The sequence below is a fragment of the Micromys minutus genome (assembly GCF_963924665.1).
Source record: "Micromys minutus genome assembly, chromosome: 12".
NCBI classification, from domain to species: domain Eukaryota; kingdom Metazoa; phylum Chordata; class Mammalia; order Rodentia; family Muridae; genus Micromys; species Micromys minutus.
In genome coordinates this window covers 57494102-57519578 of record NC_137981.1, presented here as the reverse complement: position 1 = coordinate 57519578, position 25477 = coordinate 57494102, and the positions used below count along the sequence as shown (strand labels likewise).

The window sequence follows — 25477 nt, the reverse complement described above, 5'->3', positions numbered from 1 at the left end:
TCAGGAGAGAAGTTGCTCTGTGGCTCACAGTTTGGAGGTTTTAGTCTACAGTTCTTTGTGCCAGTTGGTTTTGTGGTATGAATTAATGGTGGCACCGTGTAGCAAAACCACTCACTTTGTGGCTAAGGACCAAGGGGGGGGCATGGTCCCTCCCTCTCCAAGGGATCTAATGCTGCCCTCTTGAACCCCTATGGGTACGTGTATTCAAGTGTACATGCATGGGTGTGCACGCACACACAGAGACATAAATAAAAATAAAGGAAAAACCTAATTTTTTTGGATGTGTGGTTTGCACATAGCTCTGGAGGTGGGAAGTACACTGTCCCTCTCCGTTGTTGGAGCTGTGCCTACTCTGAGGCAGTGCATGAGAGCGCCAGCTCCTGCCCCTGCACACTTAGCGGCCTTGGCTGGACAACGAGGGAGGCAGTGGTGGAGCCGAGGCAGTCTGGCTCACAGACCACTCTTTCTCAGCGACGTTTAAAGACCGTCTCATTTCATTTTGTTAGTCCAGGCTACCAGGAGGTTGTTACTCAGATCAGAAATTGGGTCCACTTCCTGCAGATAATGGAGGTGTCACTTGAAATGAGCTCAGAGTCTGATGGGTTGTTGGCCGGCCAGCTTTTCAGAGCAGTCAAATGCTCTCATAACATTAATTATCTGCTTACTGCACCCCAACACAACTTAGGTTAGGATTTCTTACCTGTGTAGACAGGTTGCTTTGCTAGATATTAAAGATAAGCATGTGTCTTTCTAAAACCAAAATTAAAAGGTTGGGGAAGGCAAGAGAACTGCTTAGAGCTGCATTAGTGCCCAAACCTTTCCTTAGGGGTGTGGGAAGGAGGGCTCTGTGGCTGAGAGAGGAGGGGTTCTTGCTTGGCCTGTGTAGCTCACTCTGTCTCTTGAGGCAGGGCGTCATGTGGGTGGACTCTCTACAGGGAGCCTGGCTCATTACCTGCAGTCCACAGCCGTGGCCACAGCAGACGCTCCAGGGCATCCCGGGCCTTCCCAGGGCTTCACCCTCGCGGGAGGTGGTGGCTCTGTAGTTTCACAGACTGACATGGCCCTCTGCGCTCTCTGGTTCACAGTTCTCCATGCTCCCCGCATGTGTGCCCCCACACTTCTACTCTCCAGTGAGACCTGTAGAAAATGACTGTAATGTTGAAATGAAAAGCCATTTTAGCTCTCGTCACTTGGGGATTTGAAGCCATTTAAAGTAAAAGCTCCTGGGGGTCTAGTCTAAAGGCAGTCTAACTGCGGGACATGAGAGCTCTTGGACCACGATATTTCTTGACACCAGAGTTTGCTAATGCAAAGCACAAGCTGCTACATGTGCTGCCACAGGAGCAGATGTCACGGGCAAGAGCAAGAGGAATGTCTGAGGGTGGGGTTTCAGGTACAGCTCACCCAAGGGGTGAGATGACCCAGTGGTCCTTGTAAGGCATACACCTCTCTTTTGTTCCTTTTCTCCTGCAGGGGGCCTTCTCCACTTTGCAACACCCATGGATCCTTTATTTCTGTTCCTTCACTATCTCATTAAGGCTGGCAAAGAGGTGAGCTTCCCACTAGGGGCATTTGTGGGGGGGGGGAGGGGAGAAGCAGACCTCTTCTCTTTTTTAAGGTGTGCTTCAGTCACAGACTAGGTGCCCCACATATATCAGAGAGTGCCAGGGTACCCTGCCGTCCCCAAGAAGCAGCACCCTGATGATCATCAGGCTTGGGTTCCTGTGACCTCAGTGGCCTAGCTTGCCACTCTGTGCCTCAGAGTAGCCGAGCATAGCAATGAAAACCTATCACTAAGTGCTTAGCTGTGACTGTTAAGAATGTGGCTAGGAAGGAAGGATTTACCTTCTTAGGTGTGCATCTGAGAAGTAGGTAAACTGGGTTCTGCCTAGTAAATGCTGACTAATTAACGTACGTGTGTGTGCGGTCGGGACTTGAGGACCCAGAGCAAAAGCTCCTTTCTCTCAGCACTCAGTCTAGGGCTGTCCTTGACGATGTCTGTGCCTGAGGTGGTACAGCACAATCTTGGTATGTGTACTTCCTCACACAGAGCAGTGAAGACCCTGCATTCAGGGTCCAGAGTTAAGTACAACTCATTGCTTTTACTAGGACATCGAGTGTTTTACTCGTTTGGTTAGTTGTTTCTTGTCTTTGTTTGTGTGGATTTTTAAGTAGATGTCTTTTATGTGTATGTGTGCCTGGTACCCATGGATGCCAGAAGAGAGCATCACTGCTCTGGGAACTGGAGCCATAGGCAACTGTTAGCTCCCACATCGTTCTGGTCCTCTGCAAGATCAGCAAATGTTCTTGACCTCTGAGCATCTCTCTAGCCCCACGGAGCAGGGATATCTCAAGTGAAACTGGCAGTTCTCAGCCAACCATTGGACTGAGTCCCCAATGGAGGAGTTAGAGAAAGGACTGAAGGAGCCAAGAGGTTTCCCCATAGGAAGAACAGCAATATCAACCAACCAGACGCCCCCAGAGCTCCCAGAGACTAAACCACCAACCAAAGAGTACACATGGAGGGACCCATGGCTCCAGCTGCATATGTAGCAGAGGATGGACTTATGAGCCATCAACGGGAAGAGAGGCCCTTGGTCCTGTGAAGTCTTGATGCCCCAATGTAGGGGAGTGTCAGGGCAAGGAGGTGGGAGGGAGTAGGTGGGTGGGTGAGCACTCATAAACGCAGGGGGAGGGGTAGAGGGGGAGGTGAGTTCTGGAGGGGAAACCAGGAGAGGGGATAACATTTGGAATGTAAGTAAAGAAAATCTCTAATGAAAAAAAAAAAAAAAAAAAAAAAAAACAGAACACGGCATAAGCTGGGGCACTTTGGTGTCACTGCCTTAACTCCAGCTCAAGAGCCCGATCTTGCTCAGCATCATTTCAGGTACCAGAATCATGTCAACATGATGGGGCTGCAAATAGCCTCTCAGAGTCATTATGAATATAGATTTCAACTTGGGGACCAATTTGATCCTTAAACCAATTTTTTTTTTTTTTTTTTTTTGCTTTTCATGGTAGGTTTATATATTAAATTCTCAATTCACAAACTCTCATTAACTTTATATTTAGAACAAATTTGCTTTACTCTTTCATGAATATGTGGCAAAGAAAATAAGACTATAGCAGCAATAATGAAACTTCGATGGAGAATATACTACAGTATTATTTATTTAGAGCCGCTAAGTGTAAAGATGCTGGTTGGTCATGGGAAACAAACTTTCAAGTAGTGACTTAAAGAATGTCACTCCGGGACCTGGGTTAGATGGCAGAAGATGGCGGTCAGGCATTTCTGGCCTTTTAGCCTAACTGTAACAAGCTATCACATGTACTGTGAAGGAAGAGGATTGGCCTTGAAAGCCAGAGAAAAACCAAACGTCTGTCTCCAGGAGTTTGGTCTGGGAAACGGAGAGGCAGAGAGAGAGCTGGGCAGACAGTGCTCGCGCTCCTAAGCCTGGCTCCCTAATCAGACTGTTCTCATCACATGTTCTTTCCTCTGCCACTGGTGAAGTTCCAAGAAACCGCACCTGAGAATGTCTGTGCGGCTCCTAACAGCCAGGCTGTGTCAGCTTGTCTGTCTGGCCTGTCTTAGCCTGCCTGCGCCTTCCTGGTACCTAGGTCTCAACTGTCTAGTTTGGAAGCCTCAGCTGACGGCTCTCAGAGGGATGGATTCACTTCGGGAAATACTCTTTTTGGGATAGAGAGTCTTTTTTTTCCTTCATTGGCCCTGGAGTGGAGACAGGGAAGCAGATGTATATTCTGAGTCTGGTCTGAGCTTGTTCTAGGCCTGTATTAAGCTTCTGCTATGAGTCCTCAGCTGGCTCTTTTTTATGTGGAATAGCTGGACCATCCTCAGATGTCCCCACCATCTTTTCCATCCTCTCTCTCTCTGTTTTCCTGGGATTTGTTTTTCCACACAGCGACCATACCATCAAGGGGGTATGCTTGCTGTTTGGAACCCCCTCCTCACAAGAGGAGCTCAGTCCTGACCCTTGAACCATTCCCAGTTTAGAGGCTCTTCAGTGGAATGAGGGGCTCGGGTTCTATGTGAAGATTCTGTGTGGGCTGTCGGCCACCTGACTGACACAGATGTTCCTTTCAGGGGAAGTATCAGCCCTTGGATCAGGTTGTAGTGGATGACATGTTTCCAGACTGCACCTTGCTACTGAGATTTCCTGGGCTTGAGAAGTCCCTTCGGCATGTGACGGAGGAAAAAGGTATGGCATACAGGCCTTTGAAATCAGGCTGGGGTCGAGTGGACCTGTGAGGTTTCCAATAGGGTGAGTTGAGGAATGGAGTATGTTCTAAAGAAGCTAAGGTTGGAAGACTGCACCGAGCTTGGGGGGTGGGGGGGAGCGAGAGGGGGGAAGCTGCTTTGACGGAGAGCCATCTGCATCTGGTGATATACTGGTGCTCACATGAGGGTGAGAGTCAAGGATGACTCTGGACTTGAGCCTCAGCCTAGCCCAGGAAACAGACACCAGTGGCTTCCAGGAGACAGAATGTGGACCCGAGAAGCAGGCTGGAGGCATAGGTCTAGGTCCTGTCACAGGTGATTTCCACTCACGTGTGTCATGCACTTTGAGACACAAGCACTGTGTTAAGAAGAGAGAGTAGACACCCTCACCTCACTCCCCCCTCACCTCACTCCCACCCTCATCTCACTCCCACCCTCACCTCACTCCCACCCTCATCTCACTCCCCCCACCTCACTCCCCCCTCACCTCATTCCCCCCCTCACCTCACTCTCCCCTCACCTCACTCCCCCCTCACCTCACTCCCCCCTCACCTCACTCTCCCCTCACCTCACTCCTCCCTCACCTCACTCCCCCCTCACCTCACTCCCACCCTCATCTCACTCCCCCCTCACCTCACTCCCCCCCTCACCTCACTCCTCCCTCACCTCACTCCCCCCTCGCCTCACTCCCCCCTCGCCTCACTCCCCCCTCACCTCACTCCCCCCTCACCTCACTCCCCCCTCACCTCACTCCCCCCTCACCTCACTCCCCCCTCACCTCACTCCTCCCTCACCTCACTCCCCCCTCACCTCACTCCTCCCTCACCTCACTCCCCCCTCACCTCACTCCCCCCTCACCTCACTCCCCCCTCACCTCACTCCCCCCTCACCTCACTCCCACCCTCACCTCACTCCCCCCTCACCTCACTCCCCCCTCACCTCACTCCCACCCGAGGAAATACTGGCTGTCTGTCGTCTTCCGTGCACGTCTTCTGTGCTGGAATATGTCCCGTCTCTAGATTCTTCTTTATCCCTCATGGAAAGACGCTGCATTTGTCAGAGACCCTTTCTGCATCTGTTGAGAAGATCACGTGGTTTCTAGTCTTGAGTCTATTTATATGTTGGTATTAAACTTACCGATCCGCATGTTTAATAAAGCTCGCATGTGGAATGAAGCTAACTTGGCCATGAGAATGGTGCCTTTAATATGCTGTTGGTTCACAAGTGTTTCATTGAGAATTGTTAGGCCCTCGCTCATGGCTGTTTGGTAACTTTCTGTTGTATTTCCTATTCAGTTTGGGTGCAGGTGCTGGCTTCATGAAGTGACTTTGGTACTGTCTCTCCTTTCAGTCTTCTGCAGTAATGTGAGGGGCAGTGAAGCTACTTCCTCAGCCCTGCAGGAGAATTCAGCAACTGATCCATCGTCTGGGCATTTCAGTTGGGAGACATTTTATTATTGCTGCAATTTCTTGCTAATAAATTAATTTTTACTTGTAGATCTGTTATCTTGGTTTAATTTTGGAAAGTCCTGCAGATCTAAAAATTTATTTCTTTAGGATTTTCCAGTGCGCTGGGATATAGGTTTTCCAAGTGGCCATCTTTTGAATTTCCTTGGTGCAGTTGCAGTATTTTCTCTAATTCTATTGCTTTGGCTCTTCGTTTCCTTTAGTTAGTTTGGCTAAGGCTCTGCTCATCATCTTGTTGTTTCAGGCCAGTTCTTTCCTTGGTCCTCTATATGGCTCTTTTCATTGTATCTAGCTGGTTCCTGCCCTTGTCTTTATTCTGCCTTTCTGTCTAATGATTTTAATTTTGGCTTGCTCTTTTTTCAGGACATGAGGTACCCCATTGAGTTATGTACTTGAGATCTGGGTGGGGTTGTTTTTTGTTGGCTGGTTGGTTGTAACATAAGCATGTTTAGCTATAAACTTCCCTCTAGCTGCTTTTATTGGATCCCCCAGTTTCTGGTACACCATGTTTTCATTTTCTTCTGTGAATGTGTTTTCATGAATTAGAAGCACTATGCAAACTTGGTGTCAGTATCTCAAAAATCACCCTAATGGTTTCAGAGCTAAGAAAAAAAAAGTGTGGGTACCAGACAGAACATGCTGATTGGCAGTGTAGGGTTACAGATGGTCTGGCAACTGTGACAGCTCCTCTGGAACCAAGAAAGTGATGAATAAGCATCCACGTGGGGGGAGGGGCACTAACTGTTACATCCGAGGGGTCTGCTAATCCCTATGTGGCCACATTTAGGATCCATTTTGGCTCTGAGAGGTATGTGGTACCAAGATTGTCAGAATCATCCCAGTACAGATCCTCCGTGATGTCATTTACAGAGAATACTTGGGGGTTTCTTACTAACCAACCCCCCTGTAATGACATAGCCTGTGAATTTACATAATAGAAAGCTCAGTGAGGACACGGGGAAGGACTAATAGGGTCGTGGACTCAGCCTTTCACAGAACAAGCCAGAGCTGCCCTGTGCTGGGCATGGGATGGCAGCAGACACTGGAAACAGAGCACACAACTACTGAGGCTCTAACCCGGGAGGGAAGGGCCTGTGAGCGTCTTGGCTGTGAGAAACCTTGAGAAAGTAGAAATGAAGGTGTGCCCTAGGCAGTTTGTTCAGTAAACCACTGGGGGATTCAGGTTTGCACACTGTACTGAATGTGTTACATCATCAGAACTTACTGTTTTCATTTTTGTTCTGTAAACTCAGTCTCTCAAGATGCTTCAGACCGGTCAAAGCCCTTCTACCATATGCAACTGTTGTCACTCACTGACTCGTGAGGCTTAAGTTTAGGATGTACGTGCATGCGTTGTTGTTTTTTATTATTATTCTTTCTTTTTTGTTTTTTGGATTTTCATACATGAGTACTGTATTTATTTTACCCAACACTCTCCTCTCCTCTCAAATGCATAGCATCCTCCTCTTTTATATGTATATGCACATACACTTATGAATAGTGAATATGGCCAGTTGAGGCCTTTGATGTTGCTAATATGTTTATGTGTTGAAGACCAATCAATACCTTGGGATTGGATAGCCTATCGCAGGAATTTAACCTCTACATTTATGAGGTAAAATCTTTCTAGATAGAGAGACTAGTTGGCTTCATGGTAAATTGTATTTTGCTGTAGAAATAATACTCAGAACAAGAAGATTTGCTCAGACATTTTCAGCAAATAGATGAGGACGGAAATCTATGAAACTAAAATTTTATGAGATCAGAAATGGCCCCAATACCAAAATCAAAGTTGTTATAAAAAGAAAATTAGGCGAATGCCTTTGGCCACCGCAGACTGAAAAAGCCTAACAGAATATGAAAATAAATAAATAGATTAGGAATATAAAGTTTGATGGACATTAGAAAGTTTGGGTAATTCACATAGTCGTATATCGTAAAAGAAAAGCTGCAGTCATGATTACAGAAAAGGTAACTGGCAGATGCAGTTGTGAAGTACGGACGTGAACTGTCTCACTCTGATAAAGATGTCTGTGACACACCCTTACACCATCCGGTAAAAGACCGAACATACCTTCTCCTGTAGACCAGTTTGATAATTCCATCTGTTTTCATCTTGACAGAAGTCTAGAAGGTTCAGTAGTCATATGAGGAAGAGGCAGGTCCTTGAAGAGCCACTGGGAATGTGTCTTTCCTTGTAGACAGTATTGTGTGTGTACAAACCTGAAGGGACCCACAAAGCAGCAGGACTTAGAGTAAGCAAGGTGTTGGGATGCATGGCCACTTATGGATAACGTGTGTGTGTGTGTGAGTGTGTGTGTGTCTGTATCTGTGTAGGTGTGTATGGGTGTGTATGTGTCTGTGTGAGTATGTGTGAGTGTGGGGGGTTAGGGGTGTGTGTGTGTGTGTGTGTGTGTGTGTGTGTGTGTATGTGTGTGTGTGTGTGAGTGTGTATGAGTGTGTGTGTGTGTGTGTGTCTGTGTAGGTGTGTATGGGTGTGTGTGTCTATGTGAGTATGTGTGAGTGTGGGGGTTAGGGGTGTGTGTGTGTGTGTGTGTGTGTGTGTGTATGTGTGTGTGCTATGAAGTTCAGTGTGAGAGGGCTTTTGAACCATATGTCTATATGAAAATAATGGACATTGATAGAAACTCAAAGTACCCTGTTGAGTTAAATGCAAAAGTAAAAGTGATTTAACTTCTAGAAGAAAAAGGACAAAAGGTTGTATAATCCTGAAGAACTCCAGTATTTCTTAAGACACAGAACCACCATTTTAAAGTCTATCTTGTCTTTCATCTAGTAAATATTTCTTAGGGCACAGTTATGACACTTGACAGTTTTATGTGACTCAGTAGTTCTCCTCGTTCATTTTTTCTAGGCATATTAAAATGTGTGTCAGTACAAAATTAAAGAAGGGGCGTGACCTTTCTGCTCTGTTTTGTTTTAAATATCGACCATCCCAAAAAGGCCCAAATGGAGAAAAAGTGGCTCATTCTGGTGGGTCAGTACAGGTAGTTGTCATAGCCAGTACCCTCAGGAAGGAGCTGCCGCAGGCCCCAGCGTGCATATACCTCTCAGAGACTGTGAGCGTGCTCTGTGACCCACTTCTGTGAGCTCTAGAGCAGTGGTTCTCCTCGACCCCTTCGGGAGGTCAGGTGTCAGCTCCCCTACACAGCAGGCGCTTGCCTCAGGGAAGATATAAAGCATGTCGTTCCCACTGCTGCTGCTCTCGGCTGCCATTGTCTTTTCTTCTCTCTTCTTTTAATATAGTCTGTGAAGGTTCTTCTAGGATACTGGAAGTCAGGACAAAAGAAGTGAACAGCACAGGCGGGTCTTTCATGAGAGTCTTCAACACTGAGGGTCTCTGCAAAGTCTCTTAGGGCGTGAGTGGAGCTTCTAACAAGTCACTAACCTATGCCTTTGTTGAGTGGCTGAGGGCTCAGTGTCTGACTTGTGTACAGGGCGAGAGATGGCCTCCGAGGAGTGTAGTCCAGGCCAGTAGCCCTGGTCCTTCATGCCGTCGACCACACGCTGCACCAGGGAGGAGACACACTGACATGAGGCTCAGGATCATTTAATAGACTTCAGTAAACTACCTTGGAAAAGCAGTTTCTATTTCCTAAGGCCCAGAGCCAGAAGTGCGGCTCCCCGTGAAGTCTGCGCTGGCCACAGGCTTCCCAGTAGTTATAAACATGGCTCCTACATGGCTACAGAGAAGGCCCAGGGGGAGGAAGAAGAGAGCCTAATATACAGTGTGTCACACGGGAGGTCCTGGTTTAACGACTCAGAGGATAAAGCCAGGTGCTTTGGTTAGAAAGGAAGTATCATTTATAAGAGGTAGAATTTTCATCTCTGTCCAGGACCACGCTGAGGTCACCATGAGTCTGAATCCCCTGATTATATTGGTAATCCATCAAGAGGCAGATGTGTCTGCTTTTAGGCACCACTATTCCCACCAGGGAAGCATCAGCAGCCATGAAGATTCTTTTACCCTTTAAATCTATACAGTGACTTTCCCGGCTGCCTGTCTGGCTTTGGTTCCCACCCAAACCTTGGGGTTTCCATTCTTATTGAAAAGGGATGTGTTTTATTGAAAATATTGAAGTGAGTTGTTCATAAAAAATTAAGATTACTTAGCATGTTAGTTGGGGCTGCCTTTTAAAAATTTGTTCTCTTCCGGTTGTGTGTCTGAGTTGAGGAATCCTTTAGTTCCTGCTCGATTGATGGTGGCTGATTTCCGAGACAGCCAACTGTGCTTGGGATTTTTTTTTTTTTTTTTTTTTTAAACTATCTCAAGCATGTGTTCAAGTTTATATCTTGAGTTTTTGAATAACACACACTGTGAGATGTCTAGGTTACTGACTTGTGTACGTACTTGTGTTAGAAGTTTATGGTGTGTGTTAGTTTAATCTGTTATACTGAGGTTCTTACTTTTCTCGTTTAATTTAATGCAGAGGTGAACAGCAAGAGGTACTATAAGTACAGCCCAGAGAGGACACTGGAGTGGCTGGAGAAGAAGGTGTGTGGCTTTGCAAACTAACAATAAAACCAGATCCAGGACCGCCTCGAACATGCAGGAGAAATGCCTGTAGAGAGCCACGGCTGAGCAGAACCCGGTTCTCTTTGAGTGCATAGCCCCGTCCCTGAGTGCCAGCAGCTCTTACTGTTACATGTTGCTCACATAAGCAGAGTGGGGCAGGTTAACTGTAAAGTTGTTTCTCTCCATTCTCACAGCAAGCCCCATTGGGAGGTGTAGTCTCAGGACCTTGTGTTGACCATTCAGCGCTCGGCTCCCCTTCTTTAACTGTACAGCCATTTTACCCTCTGACAGCTGGTGTCTCAGTCACTGTTCTCTTGCTGTGAAGAGGCACCGTGACCAAGGCAACTCTTATCACTGGAGGCTGGCTGACAGTTTCAGAGGTTTAGTCCGTTATCATCACGGTGGTGACCATGGCGCTGGAGCAGTGGTTGTGAACTACATCCTGATCCACACACAGAGAGAAATAGAGAGCAAGCCTGACATGCGCTTTTGAAACCGTACTTCTTCCAGCAAGACCATACCTACTCCAACAAGGCCATGGCTCCCAATCTTCCTAATTCTCTCCAAGAGTTTCACTGCTTGGTGACTAAGCTTTCATCCGTGGGGGTCATTCTTATTTAAACTACCATAGCTGGCAAAGATCTAGGTATTTAAATGTTTCCTGGTTATCAGGTGGACTCTGAAAAGCCACAGCATTCCAAAATGTCTTTGCCTCCTAGGTCAAGCAAACTGTGGCAGCACTAAAAGCCAATGATGTCAGTGTTGGAGCCCGGGTACAGTCCTCTGCATATTTCCCTGGTGCTCAGGCTTCCAAGGACAAGGAAGGTAAGCAACAGGTTGCCACCAACTTACCCGTGTCTGCTCTCCGATGGTTTCAAACTGCAGGAGCTTCCTGTTCTCCTGTGGACTCACAGATGTGGGCAGGTCCTCTAATCTCAGACACCTAAACGTGACCAAATTCTTGAATCACTTATTTGGTGAATAGTGTTTTATACTGATGGGGTGGTGTCTCTGAACACCTTTCAAAGTGTTTATAACATGACAGGTGTACCAGGCATGTCATAAGAGGTAAGGCTGTGCCAAATTCCTAGCTAGCAAACAGTAAAGCCTTTGGCCTTTGGCCTGAAGGTCATCCTGCCTCAGGGCCACAGTGGAAAGTGGCTCTTTACATTCCCAGTATCTCAAGTCTCCTGAGAGGGTTCTTTGTATGAAAATTAACTCACTTGGCAAATTGGGGTGGGGGGGTTTCTATTTCTGTCTTTTCCTCCTTCCCTTCCTTTCCTGTATCCATCAGAACTGAACCTAGAGTTCAAGCATGCTGGGCAGACTCCACCCCTGCCCTGCATCCTCACCGTTCCTTCTATCTCATTAGAAACACATTTTCTTATAGATTAGTGAGGAGCATTTGTTTGCTTTTTCCAGCGTAGAAACCCCTTGTCTTTTTACATGCAGTTAAATACAAACAGTTATGTGATGTGGTTCACATTCTTCCGACCTTAAATCCAAGTCAGCATTTACTTGTTCTGAGTTATAATTTTCATATCAGCCATAAACAAAGTGGGCCCATGGGCTGGGGATGTAGCTCACAAGTCAGGTGTTGCCTACACACAAGCCCTGGGAGGAGTCCCCAGGCACTGTGTGAAACTAAGAAGTCAGTGCACGAGACAGCACAAGAAACAGCGCTTGCGAGAAGTTGTCAGTTTTCCAGCACCTTGCTGTGGCCAGCATGCTAGCTGGACTCAGTATACCAGTAGACAGTACCTTTAGTGTCTAAGAAAGCCAAGTCAGACAGAAGACTGAGTCAAATTGGTTGATGGATGGATAGATCAATCAATTAGTAAATTATATTTTTTTAAGAAGACAGGATGGTTAAAAAAAAAGGAGGGATGTTAAAATTTATTGAGCTGGATCTAATTTTTAAAAATGGTGGTCCTAGAGAGGTAGGCGACTTCTCCTGGCTGACAAGTCTCGCTGAGCGCAGAGCTGGCAGCTGCCTCCCCAGCAGAGGCTCTGGCTGGCCTGTTCTCACTCTTCCACCATGAAGCTGCCTTATGCCTTGTGCTGCTCCAGTCCCTGCCCCTTTATGTGCATCTGTTACCTGTGTGCCGTCGTGACGAGAAAGGTTGTGATGGGGAAAATCCATCCACAATGGCAGGGACTCGTGCCACATGGTACAAATAGGAAGCTGAGTGAAGCCAGAACCAAGAGCAGGCATTTCTTTCAAAGCCCTCCTCTGCCTTCAGACGAATACCGTCCACTCTCCAAACAAGAACCCAGAACGTGAGCCTATGGACACCTCCGGCTGCAGCCCAACAGCACAGCGTTAGAGGCAGCAAGTGAGCTGCCCAGAATCACAGCACGTTCTAAAGAGAGTCTGATGAAAATGTTCAGTTCTGCATCAACTGAACTCTGATTAAAGACCAGACTGCTTACCTGTGGGACTTCAGCTAAGCAAGCTGTGGGCATGTTTCACATGTGTAGTGGTTTTAGGCCCACCCATCTGTGGCAGTGTCCCATTGCCTCTCATCTACTGTATGTCTCCCTCACTAACGGGCAGGTCTTAGTACCCGTTTCTCCAGTGCAGAAACTGAAACTAAAGTTTAGGTGACTTTCCAAAGCTGCCTAGAGCAAGAATTTGAGTTTGACTCGGTTTGACTCAAGCCACCATAATTATTACTAATGATCTTTCATTCATTTCCTACCCTGTTTCTTACAGAAGATTATGTCCGATATGCCCATGGTCTGATCTCTGATTACATCCCTAAAGAATTAAGTGATGCTTTGTCAAGGTTCTTGAAGTAAGTATCATTCATCTTCAGTCCTAATTCACGAGCTCCTCTGTGCCTCTTTCTGACAGGAAGTTTCTCTGTGGCACGGCGTGGTATGGCAGGTTGCGATGAGCTGTTAACCATGGGCTGTCTCATACTGTGTGAGCCGGAAATTTTCCTAATGGACATTAAGTAGAATGATTTGATTAAGTAGAAACTGACTGTAGCAACTTAAATTTGACATTAAAATTATTATTTTGTGCAGTTTTAGAAAAAAGCCATGTGTTGAAGTTTTATCCCTATGACAGTTAATTTGGTTCTTTGTGGTCATTTTAAGAGAGATGGGACGGGAAAGATGGATGGTAATAGTTTTAAAAATGCATGTCAGAGTTGACAGTTACAGGATCTTTACCAAGTACCTTCACGGTGCTGAGTGCTCATGGGTAGCTGGTCTCGGGATGATGTGCTTTGTATCTTCCTTCAAAATATTTTTAACATGTTCTAAAGACGTTTTCTTGTTAATTTTCAAGGATTAGTAGTTGGTTTTATGTGTGCTGATGTATGCTTCCTGATCCTGATTAAATCCTTTTTCTTTACTCCATAATCTCTACGAGTTACAGGTGTGAAACGCTTGCTTTTCTAGCCGTCTTTTCCAACTTTCTGCCTGATGTTTCTCTGGATTCCCACGTCTTGTCAAGGCTGCTGTTTCCTCTCCATTCTTTGCATTGATCTTTTCTTTCCACCAAAATTTGAGTCAGATATTTTGTTTGAAAGATAATGCAAAATAAACACTTTTTTGGTAGAGAAAGGAAGGCGTTCATGTGGCTTTCCCAACAGTTAAATACTTTCCACTTTTAAATAAATGATAGCATTGTTATTTATGAAGAAAAAATGCCCTTCTGCCAAATGCACTCATGGTGGAAAAGGCAAGGCAGCTCAGTCCAATGGTGGGTTCCCGATGTCTCTTAGACACCTCCGTCTGTCCATCAGTGAGACTCCGTCTTCACTGGGGTGAGCAGGCAGTGTGCAGGTCAGAACTCTCCACCAGTTGAGAGTCCTTATGCCTTGGCCCAGCTTCTCTGTTGTTTCTGAGAACCCGTGAGCATGATTCTTATTTCTAACTTCCTTAGGCTTCCGGAACTCCCAGCTTCATCGCCGAACCCTCCATCAAAGGTAAGACACGACACTGGGACTAAGATATCTTTAGGGATTTAGAAAAACGCTACATTTACCCATTACTTCAGCTTCTCCATCTGTTTTAAAGTGTGTAGTATCGTACTTCACATGACAGGGTATCACTTGAACTCTGGCTTGTATGACTGTCTTCATGTGTGTGTTTTTCCTGGATGGTGAAAACCAAGTTGATTTTTGCAAGGTACCTCTATTAACATACTTAGGCGGAGGCTCAAAAACTGAGGTGCTTGCCCCTTGTGCAGAGAACCAGAGTTCAGTCCCCAGCACCTATGATAGGTAGCTTACAACCACCTAACCAGCCCAAGAGGGTTTGATGCCCTTTTTGGCACACACCCTTGTATACATGCACATGCACATAAATAAAAATAAAATAAGTCTTAAAATATATTACAGATTTATCATCATCATCATTATTTTTGTTCCTTGAGATAGACTCTCACCATGTGTCTCCAGCTGGCCTCAGTCTTAGTCCTGCCGCAGCCTCTCAGGTCTGGATTATTAGTGTCTGTCAACCATGCTGACTGAAATCTTTTTGCATTGACTCTACATGAAAGTCACTTTGCCAAATGTAACTGTCATTGGCACAAAGGGGCACAGAGCATGATTTTTCTAACATAAAGACCCCTTTGAAGAAAGGACGGCCTGGACTCTTGTGTATGATTGTCTTCTACTAATAGGAATTCTTTGTGTTTGTGTTCACGAGTACACAGGGTGTTCTCGAACACGTACACACATGCCTGCGAAGGCCAAGGGACAGTGTTTTAGGAAGCGCCACCCACTATGTTTTCCTACTTGTTTGCTGTGTCTTCTTGGACTGGAGCCTATCAAATAGGCCAGGCTGGCCCTCCGAACTCAGGGGATCTGCCTGCCTCTATTTCCCACCCACGCCCCCCATCCCCATGTTAGGATTCCAAGCATAAGTCACTATATCCACGGTTATGAGGGGCTAGAGAGCTCCGGTTCTCTTATTAGCATGGCAAGCATTTATTTCCGTTTTTCCAGATACTCTCAGAATTGCTACCCTGACTCCTCCCACCTCTAGTGTTAATTTCCCAGATCCAAGTGGAGACGCTAGGTGTCATCTATGCTTGGTTAGAACTGCAGCCTGCCTCACAGCTGGCCACATCTTAGGTCCCTGTGTGCCACTCCAAGATGGGAACAAGTGTACACCCTTCAGTGTCTAAACCGACAGCAGAGGTTCCTTGGGGATGGCATGCTGTGGTTAACAACTCCCCTGTGTTCACTGTTCTGGCCTTCAGGATCGCCAGCATGCTCAGAACCTTTCCATGGCCTGGTTGCTGGGCCAGGGCGGTGGCAGCTTTAGAAGCATTCCACCGGGAAGGTAGAAATGTGTCAGTGTTAGTCTAGGGCAGTGGTCCCCAACCTTCCTGATGCTGTGACCCTGTCTGTGCTTTCTGATGGTCTTAGGCAGCCCTTGTCAAAGGGTTGGTCAACCCCCACAGGGTCTGGACCCACACAGGTTGAGACCTACTGTTTTATACCGTGGTGAGACTACCCGGCTTTGGTGTCGGTGAGAGCACAACCCCTGTGACACACAGCAAGGCTGTGCTCCAAGAACATTTCCTCCATAAAACCCAGGACTGGCTGGATTTGGCTTGTGGGCCTTAGTTTGCCAAAATATTTAAATCTCAGCATCTCGTGCTTCTGAGCCTCAGTCTCTAGATTGTTGTCACCTACTTGGTGTGTCCCAGGGATTCCAGTGTTCAGGGGGCACCCTGTACTGGAGGACATACTGTGTGTAACACGGCTAGGCATGGTGGCTCATGCCTTTAATCCTAGCACTAAGGAGGCAGAGGCAGGTGGATCTCTGTGAGTCTGAGGACAGCCAGGGTTACAGAGAGAAACCCTGTCCGGACCACCTCCAGCCCCATCACACCCCCTAAAGAACATTAAACAGCACCGGCTGTCTCTGGCTGCTGACTTTCCTATTTGTGTCCAAGAGTTGTCTGGTTTTAATAAGATATGAGTCTGCGCATGTGGTTACAAAGGGACGTATAGAACGTAACATCTGTGCTGTAAGGGCTGAAGGCCAGAGAACATTGGTCTAGGGACCACTGCCTCCTTCTCTTCCTGGAACATACTTGCTCAGTCAAGTTCTTTGCTCTTTGTATGGCCTTCTGGTCCACTTGTTCGGTTCTCCTGAAGCAACTGCACAGCCCATGCTGATTCAGACTTTTACCAAAATAACAGAAATCCCACACTCTCTGATTTCCTAGTGTATCTAGAAGAGTTATTCCAGAATTAGCTAATAACTGTCACATGCAGAAGATACCTCTCTCTGTGTCTTCCCATCACTCCCCTCCCCTCCCCCTACTGCCCTCCACTTTGCTTCCCTCCCATCCTTTCCTCTTCTTTTCCTGTCCCCTTTAGATACTTTAACTCGTTCCTGTGGATGGGAACTTCTTCCTCTTACTGCATGTTGAACATTTGTACGACGTGTCCTTGGTACTGTACCTAAGTGCGCCATCAGTGAGCAGTAGATTTCTGTGTTTGGCTTTCTGGTGGAATGAGGCATGTCAAGTGCTTTGTGATGCCATCTTTCTGTGATACATTTTAAAATTAATTTGCATGTGTATAGTTAATATGCATGTATGTAATATATTCTGCTGGCACTCCTTCAGCCTCTCTGCCTCCCCCATTGCTACCAATCCCCACCCCACTCTCCTGTCCTTTTACTTTGGTTTTGGCATTACTTTGTGGCCTGCCGGATTTAACCACTTCCTTCCCCCACCTGCACTCCCCAGTGTTGTGGGCATGGGCGGGGTGCTGTCCCCTGGAACCTAGGTAGCTCACCAGTTGCACATTAAGCAATGACAATAATTTACTCTCTCCTCAAAGTCCCCAACTGCCATTAGTTGGCCTAGGTGGGACTGGGACCTACAAGCCCCACTCTGTGACTGAACCTTACTGGCTCCATCTTCTCCAGTCCCTTTGTGAGCTGTGCTGCTCCTCTGAGTGACAGTCTCCTGCATGTGAGGCAGCGGTTCACGGTCTTCCCTGGTAGACAGGCTCTTCCTTCTTTTTGTTCCCCTTTCAGTGATGTTCTCTGAGCCTTAGAGGAATGTGGGTGCCTCACAGAAGGCTGAACACTCCATAGCCGTGTGTTCTCAGAACCTCGACTCAGAACCATGACTCTGCATTAACCATGATTACTTTAAGGAGAAGGTTCTTTGGTCAAGGTGAAGGGCAGCCCTAATCTAGAGTCATCTCTGACATGTTCTTGGCTTTTGCAGCCTCTGCCAGGTCTCTGAGCAGCTGGACACCCTGAGTCGATAGAGAAATACTTGCCATAGAGAAGGGACACAGCCATCTTCATGACTTCATGCTCAGTCTGAATATTGCCAGCCGCCAGCCCAGCTCTTTTGGTTCATGTGCACCTCCATTCCTTACCTGGGAAGGTGTTTTCTTTTGTTTTATCTTTTGAGACAGAGTCTGAGTCAAGAGTTGAAGTGGACTGCAGCTCAGTCTGTGGTCCAGGTTGACCTTGAACTCATGGCAGTCCACATGCCTCAGCCTCCAGGATTGCGGGCATGTGCCACCACACCTGGGGTGCAGCCATTTACTTTGTGCTGGTCGGTCATTATTGTACAGTGAGCCTACCTTTGCTTTGAAAATTCCTCTGCTAGAGACTTCTCTGTGGCCAAGAAAATCCCTCTTTCTGTTCTTTATGGCAAGGAATTTCAGAAGTCCTGGGTCTCTATCTGGTGTCCCGGGGGCTGTGGAGGAAGGAACGGGGAAGAGTCTGCATTCTCAGGGAACAGGGCTGATGTGTGTGGAGTTCCAGAAGAGCTGAGGGTCTGGGCAAATCCAAGTGTGACTACCATGCAGTCTGCCCTCTGCACAGCAGCAAGGCCCGACCACCCTGCTGTGCTTTCCCTGCATAGACTGTGGTGGGGCTTCCTCCTACACTGTGATCGCCTGATATTAAGGGCATAGCCCAGCTAGTCACAGAAGTCTCACATGCATTGGTGCAAAGGGGCCTGGTGAGGGGTGAAAAATATGTGAAGATTTGACCGCACTGGGCTTAATAGACAGGATGCGTGTGCAAAGACTCAGATTAACACATACATAGATGCACACGCATAGATATGTATGTATATATATATATATGTGTGTCATTTAAACGTGTATGTAGATGTCATTTTAGAAAGAGATATGAAACAGGGCAGCGAGAGGGCTCAGGAAATAAGGAGGCTCGCTGCCAGCCCTGAGTTTGATCTTTGGGATTTATGTAATAAAAGCAGAGAGCCAAGATCCTCAAGTTGTCCTTTGTCTTTCACACATGTGTCATGTCATGTATGTGCCTGCACATACACATAAGTGAACAAATAAATAAATGTACTTTGATTAGGTTTCTTCTGGTGTCAGAGTTTACTTGAGATCTAACTCCATTCCGTTTCCACCTGGAGTGTTTGTTCAGGCTCCCTGTCCTGCGATGCCTGCTGTGTGGTTTCTGTGCGGATGAATGGGGAAGCAGCCGAACGGAAAGGAGAAAGCAAGGCAGGAGGCTGTGCAAAGCTGGAGACACACTAATGCTGCCTGTGTTCAGTAGTGGACACCAGAGCAGGCCAGGGCCTGGCACAGGGCCTCCGTGGGGCATTTTGTCTCCAACTTCTGTGCCTTTTATTCGGCCCCCTGACTGTACCCACTCAGTCGAACCACAGACTAGCCCACAGTGCCTGACACATACGAAGTGGGTTTTATATCAGTGAAGGGCTGCAGGAACCGAGTCTGTACCTACTCAGGTGTGGCCGGTCATCACCAAGGCTGCTTCTTGGAAGAGATGTGTGGCTTAGTTCTTGAGGGGCACGTCAGAAAGTAAAGGCGTTTGCAGAGCGTGGGTCCCGGGGTGTGCTTGTTCTGAAAGGATGGTGAGGGGATGGGTCTGATGTGCTTCCATGCTCTAACATTGCAGAAACTAAAGTTATCAGCTGAGCCGGTAGAAGCACAAGAAGATTACACTAAGTTTAACTCTAAAGACTTGAAGACCGGCAAGGTACGTGTGCAGGCGTTGAGGCACGCAGACAGCCCAGTGGCGGCGTGTCTCCAAGGGTGGTTGTACGGTTGGTTCACTTACACTTCTGACCAGGAGAAATGGTTAACTTGCATTTCTGACATTGGAATTAATTTAGAATTGTTCACAATAGTGAACATGTTAGATTTTCCAATCCAAGACAAACCATGTCCGTACAGACCCGGCCTGAATTTTGCCGTGTGTTCATAGAGCAGGGGATACGAGGGAAGCAACTCTTCCAGGAGATTTTCTGCAGTCCTCCTGCCAAGAAGGTTCTCAGGAATGAGAGTAAATAAGAAACGTCTCAGTTCACCGCTCAGCATCCCCCTGCAGCTGTCTACTCAGTAACTTTCCTTGCTGGGTTGTGTTACACGTGTGTCACGAGTCATGAGATGCATTTATAACCTATGCCGTGGCTCTGCCCTTGTAGAATTCTGTACGTTTAGCCACTAAACCTCCCTCACTACCTGGGGGTAGGGCATGGCACGCAGTCATGCAGTCTTACCACTTCCTGTGTCGGGCATGCAGGTTAGTGACCACGGCTGTCTGCTCTGACCACTTTATCACCCACCGTGAAAGAGGCTGAGTCCGAGCTTGAGGCAACTGAAATAGACAGACTGCAAAGATGCTTCCTAGAAAGCAGGGAAGCCTTCCTGGGTGCCGCCAGTGCGTCCTCCCTGCGTCCGTGTCTGTCCTGGGTGCTGCTTTTGTTTTTGAAAGTTTTGCTTGCCAGGAGAGCCATTTCCTTAAGTGGAAAGCTCTGTCTTCCGGCTTGTTCACTGTCCCCTTGCATCTGTATAAACCGCAGCTGTGACCCTCGCCTGTCTCTGTTGAAAGCAATGCTTTTCTGTTGGTCTGGGAGAATTTCTCCAAAATGAAGGCTTGTAGCTGTTCTCATGGCACATTCAGGGCACAAGAAAATTGCCAGCATATTCTTAGCCATTTTGCATGATTTTTTTTTTTTTACGGTTTTAATTCTTTTATTTCTGAGTTTAGGTGTACAGTTTGCATTTTTTTATGATTTTCCCATTTTTCTTCATGTTCGTCCTTCTCAAGGCACATTAACTCCCACTTAGATTTAACAATGCTTGGTTCTTATATAATTTTTGTTGTTGTTTTTTTTTTTCAATTTTATCCCTTGGACTTTGGTAGCCTAAATTTACATTTTGCCTAAATAGCTTTCTCCCAGCATTCTGTGAATTCACAGAATGATTTACAAAGCCATTGTGAATTATTCATCACTAACGCGGACGGTCACCATTGCTGCCATGTCTGTACGTTTAGTGCACCCCCAAAATGATCCCCGGAGGGGACCATCCTTGGAGCACCCAGCTCCTCGGAATGGGGTACTTTTCCTCTGCACCCCATTCTCAAGTCTGGATTCCGAGTGGGTAGCAGGTTTGTTTGTGCTCTTGAACCCAGACTCGGGCTCGTGTGATTTGCGTGTATGGTGATTTACAAATATTGCAAATCTCTCTTTATTTTTATTAACAGAAAAATAGCAAAATGACGGCAGCTCAGAAGGCTTTGGCTAAAGTCGACAAGAGCGGAATGAAAAGCATTGATGCTTTCTTTGGTGCAAAAAATAAAAAATCTGGAAAGATTTGAAGCATTGAAAATAAAGCTCAGAGAAGCAGAAACGGAAGTTTGCCTCTTGCCTATTCTGTCGTGTCTCTTGCTGCTGCCCCCAACCCTAAGTCACTCCGCTGAGAACCGAGGTGTTTTCACATCCCGCCGACACTTGCCAGGCTGTGACTTTGTGTCTGACACACAATCGCTGTGGGAAAGTGATTGTGTGAGCCATTGTCCGGGGCCTTTGGAACATTTGCTGTAATGAAAAGTCATCAAGTGAACAGGTCACAGAGTCACAGCTCCCCCGGGAGGTGTGACTGGTGCCCAGCTATTCCCTGCTCTGTCCTACATAGCCTCAGATGAAATGAGCTGGACAGCTAAACTGCATTTTGGTGAATTTTATAATTAGTCATATCTTTGTATGAATTCATGTTCTTTGTTAAAAACATCAGTAAAACAAAATAGCAATCTCTCACCTTTCCATTACTTAAAATAAAAATATTTTCAAGAATGCTAATCACAGTTTTGTTGCTTTTTCTAGACTGTCATTTTGTGAGCATTTTTCCCAGCGTCTGGGAAGTTCACTGACAGACTTGTGAAGGCCTGGGCTACAGCTCAGATAGGGAGGGTGTGGGACACTTACCTTTCATGCTTAAGGTCCTACATTCAGTCTCCAGTACTGCTAAAAATAAATACACGAATGATTTTTAAAATTACAGTATAATTTTATTAAGTATTTGGATATTTAATTATTGAATGACCATTTTTCCTATACAACTCCTGCACTTAAGGCTCAGGTGTTATGAGAAAGAAGAGGCAGAAGGGTTGTAAGAGCCAAGAGCAGGACTCTGCCTTGAGCCTGTGTCTTACAGAAATGACAGGGGAGCTTCACCATGAAGTCTCACCAGCATGGCTGCCATGTTGGTTTGTATATGCTTGGCCCAGGGAGTGGCATTATCAGGAGGTGTGGCCCTGTTGGAGTAGGTGTGTCACTGTGGGAGTGGGCTTTAAGACTCTCATCCTAGCTACCTGGAAGTCAGTCTTCCACTAGCAGCCTTCAGATGAAAATGTAGAACTCTCAGCTCCTTCTACACTGTGCCTGTCTGATGCCGCCATGTTCCCACATTGATGATACTGGCCTGAACCTCTGAACCTGTAAGCCAGCCCCAATGCAATGTTGTCCTTACAATAGTTGCCTTGGTCACGGTGTCTGCTCACAGCAGTAAAACCCTCAGACAGCTACCTAAACAAGGCAACAGCAGTGCTATGGTGGAGAGGGAAGCGGGCACTCAGCCTTAGAGAGTCCAGGAAAGCTGGGAGCTGGGGAAAGTCTTTTCCAAGGAAGAGCACAGCTGGCGATTTATTACGAGTTGGTCAGCCCTGAGAACACGAGTTCGAGTAAGGTGATACCAACTGAGCAGGTTGGTTTAGAGACTTAGGAATGGGTATGTGTGTAAAGAAAAAGAGGTCATGAATTTAAAAGAGCAAGGAGGGGTGCATGGCTGTGGCTGAAGGGAGGGGGAAATTATACAGTTATAATTTAATTACAAAAAATGTTTTTTAAAACTTTACTTTCTAAACCTTCAGTTTTTTTGAAATGTCATAGTAGATGTAAATATGTCCACATCTTCTATTACTTTTTAAAAGTAGTTTTTGAAATGTAGGCTTACTGGTTAAAATAGTTGTGTGTGTGTGTGTGTGTGTGTGTGTGTGTGTGTGTGTGTGTGTGTAATTTGTATATATACTTGTGGAAACACATTTCACAAAAGGGTTTATTTTTGTGTATGTGTATGTATATATGAGTTCTAGCACAGATGTACCACAACACACTTGTGGAGTTTAGAGGAAACCTCAGATGTACGCTGGTCCACACTTTACCCTATTTGAGACAGGATCCTTTTTGTTCCCTGCTGAGTACACCAGGCTGGGTGGCCTGAGCGCCTTCTGCTTTGCTTCCTGCCTTGTCAGCCGAGCACTGGGTTACAGGAGTTGGCTACTCTGTATCCCATGGGTCTGAGGATCTGAACTCCAGAGCTTTCCCCACTGACCAGCCCTTAGTAAGGTTTTAACAAACATTGTCTTAATAAATAACAATGTTGAACATCTTCACATAAACCAATAGTCTTTGTCATAGAGAGAATTGTTCTTTTTCTTCGGTCACTTAGGGTGATAGCCAGAAGCTTCCCACTGTGAATTATTATCAGCATTCATTTTGATTAATAAGTAAGTTGCAGGTAAATATCCCTGGACTTTGTAAGCATCTATTCCATTATGTTGCATGAGCTAGTTTGAGAATCTACTGTTTGGTTCTGTTTTGTTTAACACATGTCTTTTTACTTATCCTCTCCAATTTTACCCATGACGTTATATTTTCCTATCTTTCCAATGGTTTATATTCTTAACTCTGATGTTCATTTGTTCCAGAAGGGCCAGTGAGAGACCCTTCAAGCTTGCTCTTGGTGGGGGGGGAGGGAGGGAGGGAAGGAGAGAGAGAGAGAGAGAGAGAGAGAGAGAGAGATAAAGAGAGAGAGAGGTATGTGCCTGTGTTTGTGGGTGTGTATATATGCTGCACATGTGTTTGGGTTTGTGGAGGTTCAGAGTTGGTATCAGGCATCCTCCTCTACCCATGTCTTGCCCTCTCACACCAGGACTCCCACTAAAACTTGAGCTCACTGGTATGGCTGGGCTGTTCGAGCAGCGAGCTCTAGGGCTCACCTGTTGCCCCCTCCCAGCTCTAGTGCAAGGACAACAGATGTGTGCACCCACACCTGGCTTTCTTTGTGGATGTGGCACTTCACGGGCTGCCTGCAGCCCACTCTCCTGCCTCTGCAGTGTGCGGGTCATCACCACTGCTTCTGTCCGCAGACAGCGTCTTTGGCTACATCACTCTGGCTCAGCCTTTCCCCAGAGGAATTAGAAACTGCTGTCCAGACAGAAGGTGAGCCCAGTGTTACGGCTGTGGCTGGTTAGTGTCTGTATCTAGGACCGATTCGCTCTGTATACAGTGGGCACACACTTCTAACTTACCCATATTTCTAAGTGAGAACCGGGACATGTATATTCATCTTTGTAGATCCCCTGTTGGGTTGAAAAGGCTTTCTTCTAGTCCTAGTGCTTTAAGTCCTTAACAACTGTTAAATTTTATCAAATTTTGTATCTTTTGGTGTGATCATGAAATTTCTTTTAACAGAAATACCTCAGTATCAAAGTTATAAGGATTGAAAAGGTTAAAACCTCCTTGCATTCCTAGGATTAGACTGATTAGATTGTATTTGTTTTTTCTACACACAGTACTGGGTCTTACTTTCTAACACTGATACAGAGTTTTATATTCCTGTTCATGAGGGATACCAACTAGTTTTCTTTACATATGATGCGCTTATCTGCCCTTTGTTAGGATATAAAACTGGCCTGTCTTAGTTTGCCTTCTATTACTATGATAAAAATGCTATGATTTAGGGTACAGCTTAGGGAGGGGAGGCTTGTTTGTTTTTTTTTTTTTTTTTTCTGGTGGACAATCTTTATAATTTTATTTTTTATTAGATACTCTGTATTTACATTTGAGATGTTATCCCTTTCCCCCACCCTGCTCCCATCACCCTCCATTTGTCTTCACAAAGGTGCACTAGCTCCCAATCACTCTCTCCACCCCATTTCCTTGGCATTCCCCTACACTGGGAAAACGTTCCATCCCTGGACCAAAGGCCTCTTCTCACATTGATGCCAGACACTGCCATCTTCAGCTACATATGCAACTGGAGCCATAGATCCCTCAATGTGTGCTCAGTGGTTGGTATTTTAGTCCATGGGAGTTGTGGAGGGTTTGGTTGGTTGATAATGTTGTTCTTCCCATGAGGTTGTGACCCCTTCCAGCTCCTTCAGTCCTTTCTTTACCACCTTCATTGGGGTACCCGAGTTCAGTCCAATGGTTAGCTGCAAGCGTGCTCAGCTGCATCTGTATGACTCTGACAGAGCAGGAGGGAACGTTTTATTTTGCTTACATTTCCAGACATCTGGAAGAGCCCAAAAAAACACTTTTTAATAACTTGTCTTCAGAAGGAATTTGAGGAAATGTTTTGTTTCTCCTTATATATTAGAATTCACTAGTGACTGCTGGGCCAGGAATTTCTGAAAAAGTCTTTAATTACATTTTAATTTTCATAGTACTATGAAAGTGTGTGTGTGTGCCAGTTTTAGTAATTTGACCTTCCTATTAGAATACGTTAGTTATAACTGGGACCCGGCTTCTATCCCTGCATATAATGGTTTGGATTATGCCCACCCTCTCCCTCCCTTGCTCCAATACATTCTTTGTCTTTCCTTCACACAGACTCTTCTGCCTTCTCACCACCTTCCATTTTGTGGCCCGTGAGTCTAATTGTGTTTGACTAGTGACATCTTTTAGAATTGTCAACTTTCTGACACACGTTGCCCATGGTGTGTGTTACCCTCGCCTGTCTCAGATGGCAATTTGTATCATTTTCCCTTTCTTGGTTAGCCCAGGTAGAGTACCAGTGCCTTTCGTCCCCAGCACCACTGTCACGTGGCTTGTGACTGTCACTGAGGGGACACCTGCACTGGCTCGCTCTCCTGTCACGTTTGTTCCAGAGTGGTTGCAGCTAGCTGACTGTTCAGGTGGCTACTTGGTGCTTGTTTGCTAATTTGGGG

General features: G+C 46.2%; 1 protein-coding gene across 1 annotated transcript in view; it reads left to right on the top strand.

Annotated features, from left to right (window-relative positions):
* RNASEH2B (ribonuclease H2 subunit B) overlaps positions 1-21142 on the top strand; it is a 38456-nt gene extending 17314 nt beyond the window's left edge. Inside the window, exons 4-11 of the mRNA XM_080926429.1 lie at positions 1474-1550; positions 4103-4217; positions 10155-10219; positions 10960-11065; positions 12957-13038; positions 14139-14181; positions 19139-19219; positions 20732-21142. Coding sequence (XP_080782555.1) covers positions 1474-1550; positions 4103-4217; positions 10155-10219; positions 10960-11065; positions 12957-13038; positions 14139-14181; positions 19139-19219; positions 20732-20845 — 683 coding nt within the window. The 3' untranslated portion in view covers positions 20846-21142. The remainder of the gene's footprint in view (positions 1-1473; positions 1551-4102; positions 4218-10154; positions 10220-10959; positions 11066-12956; positions 13039-14138; positions 14182-19138; positions 19220-20731) is intronic.
* The last annotated feature ends 4335 nt before the right edge of the window (positions 21143-25477 follow it).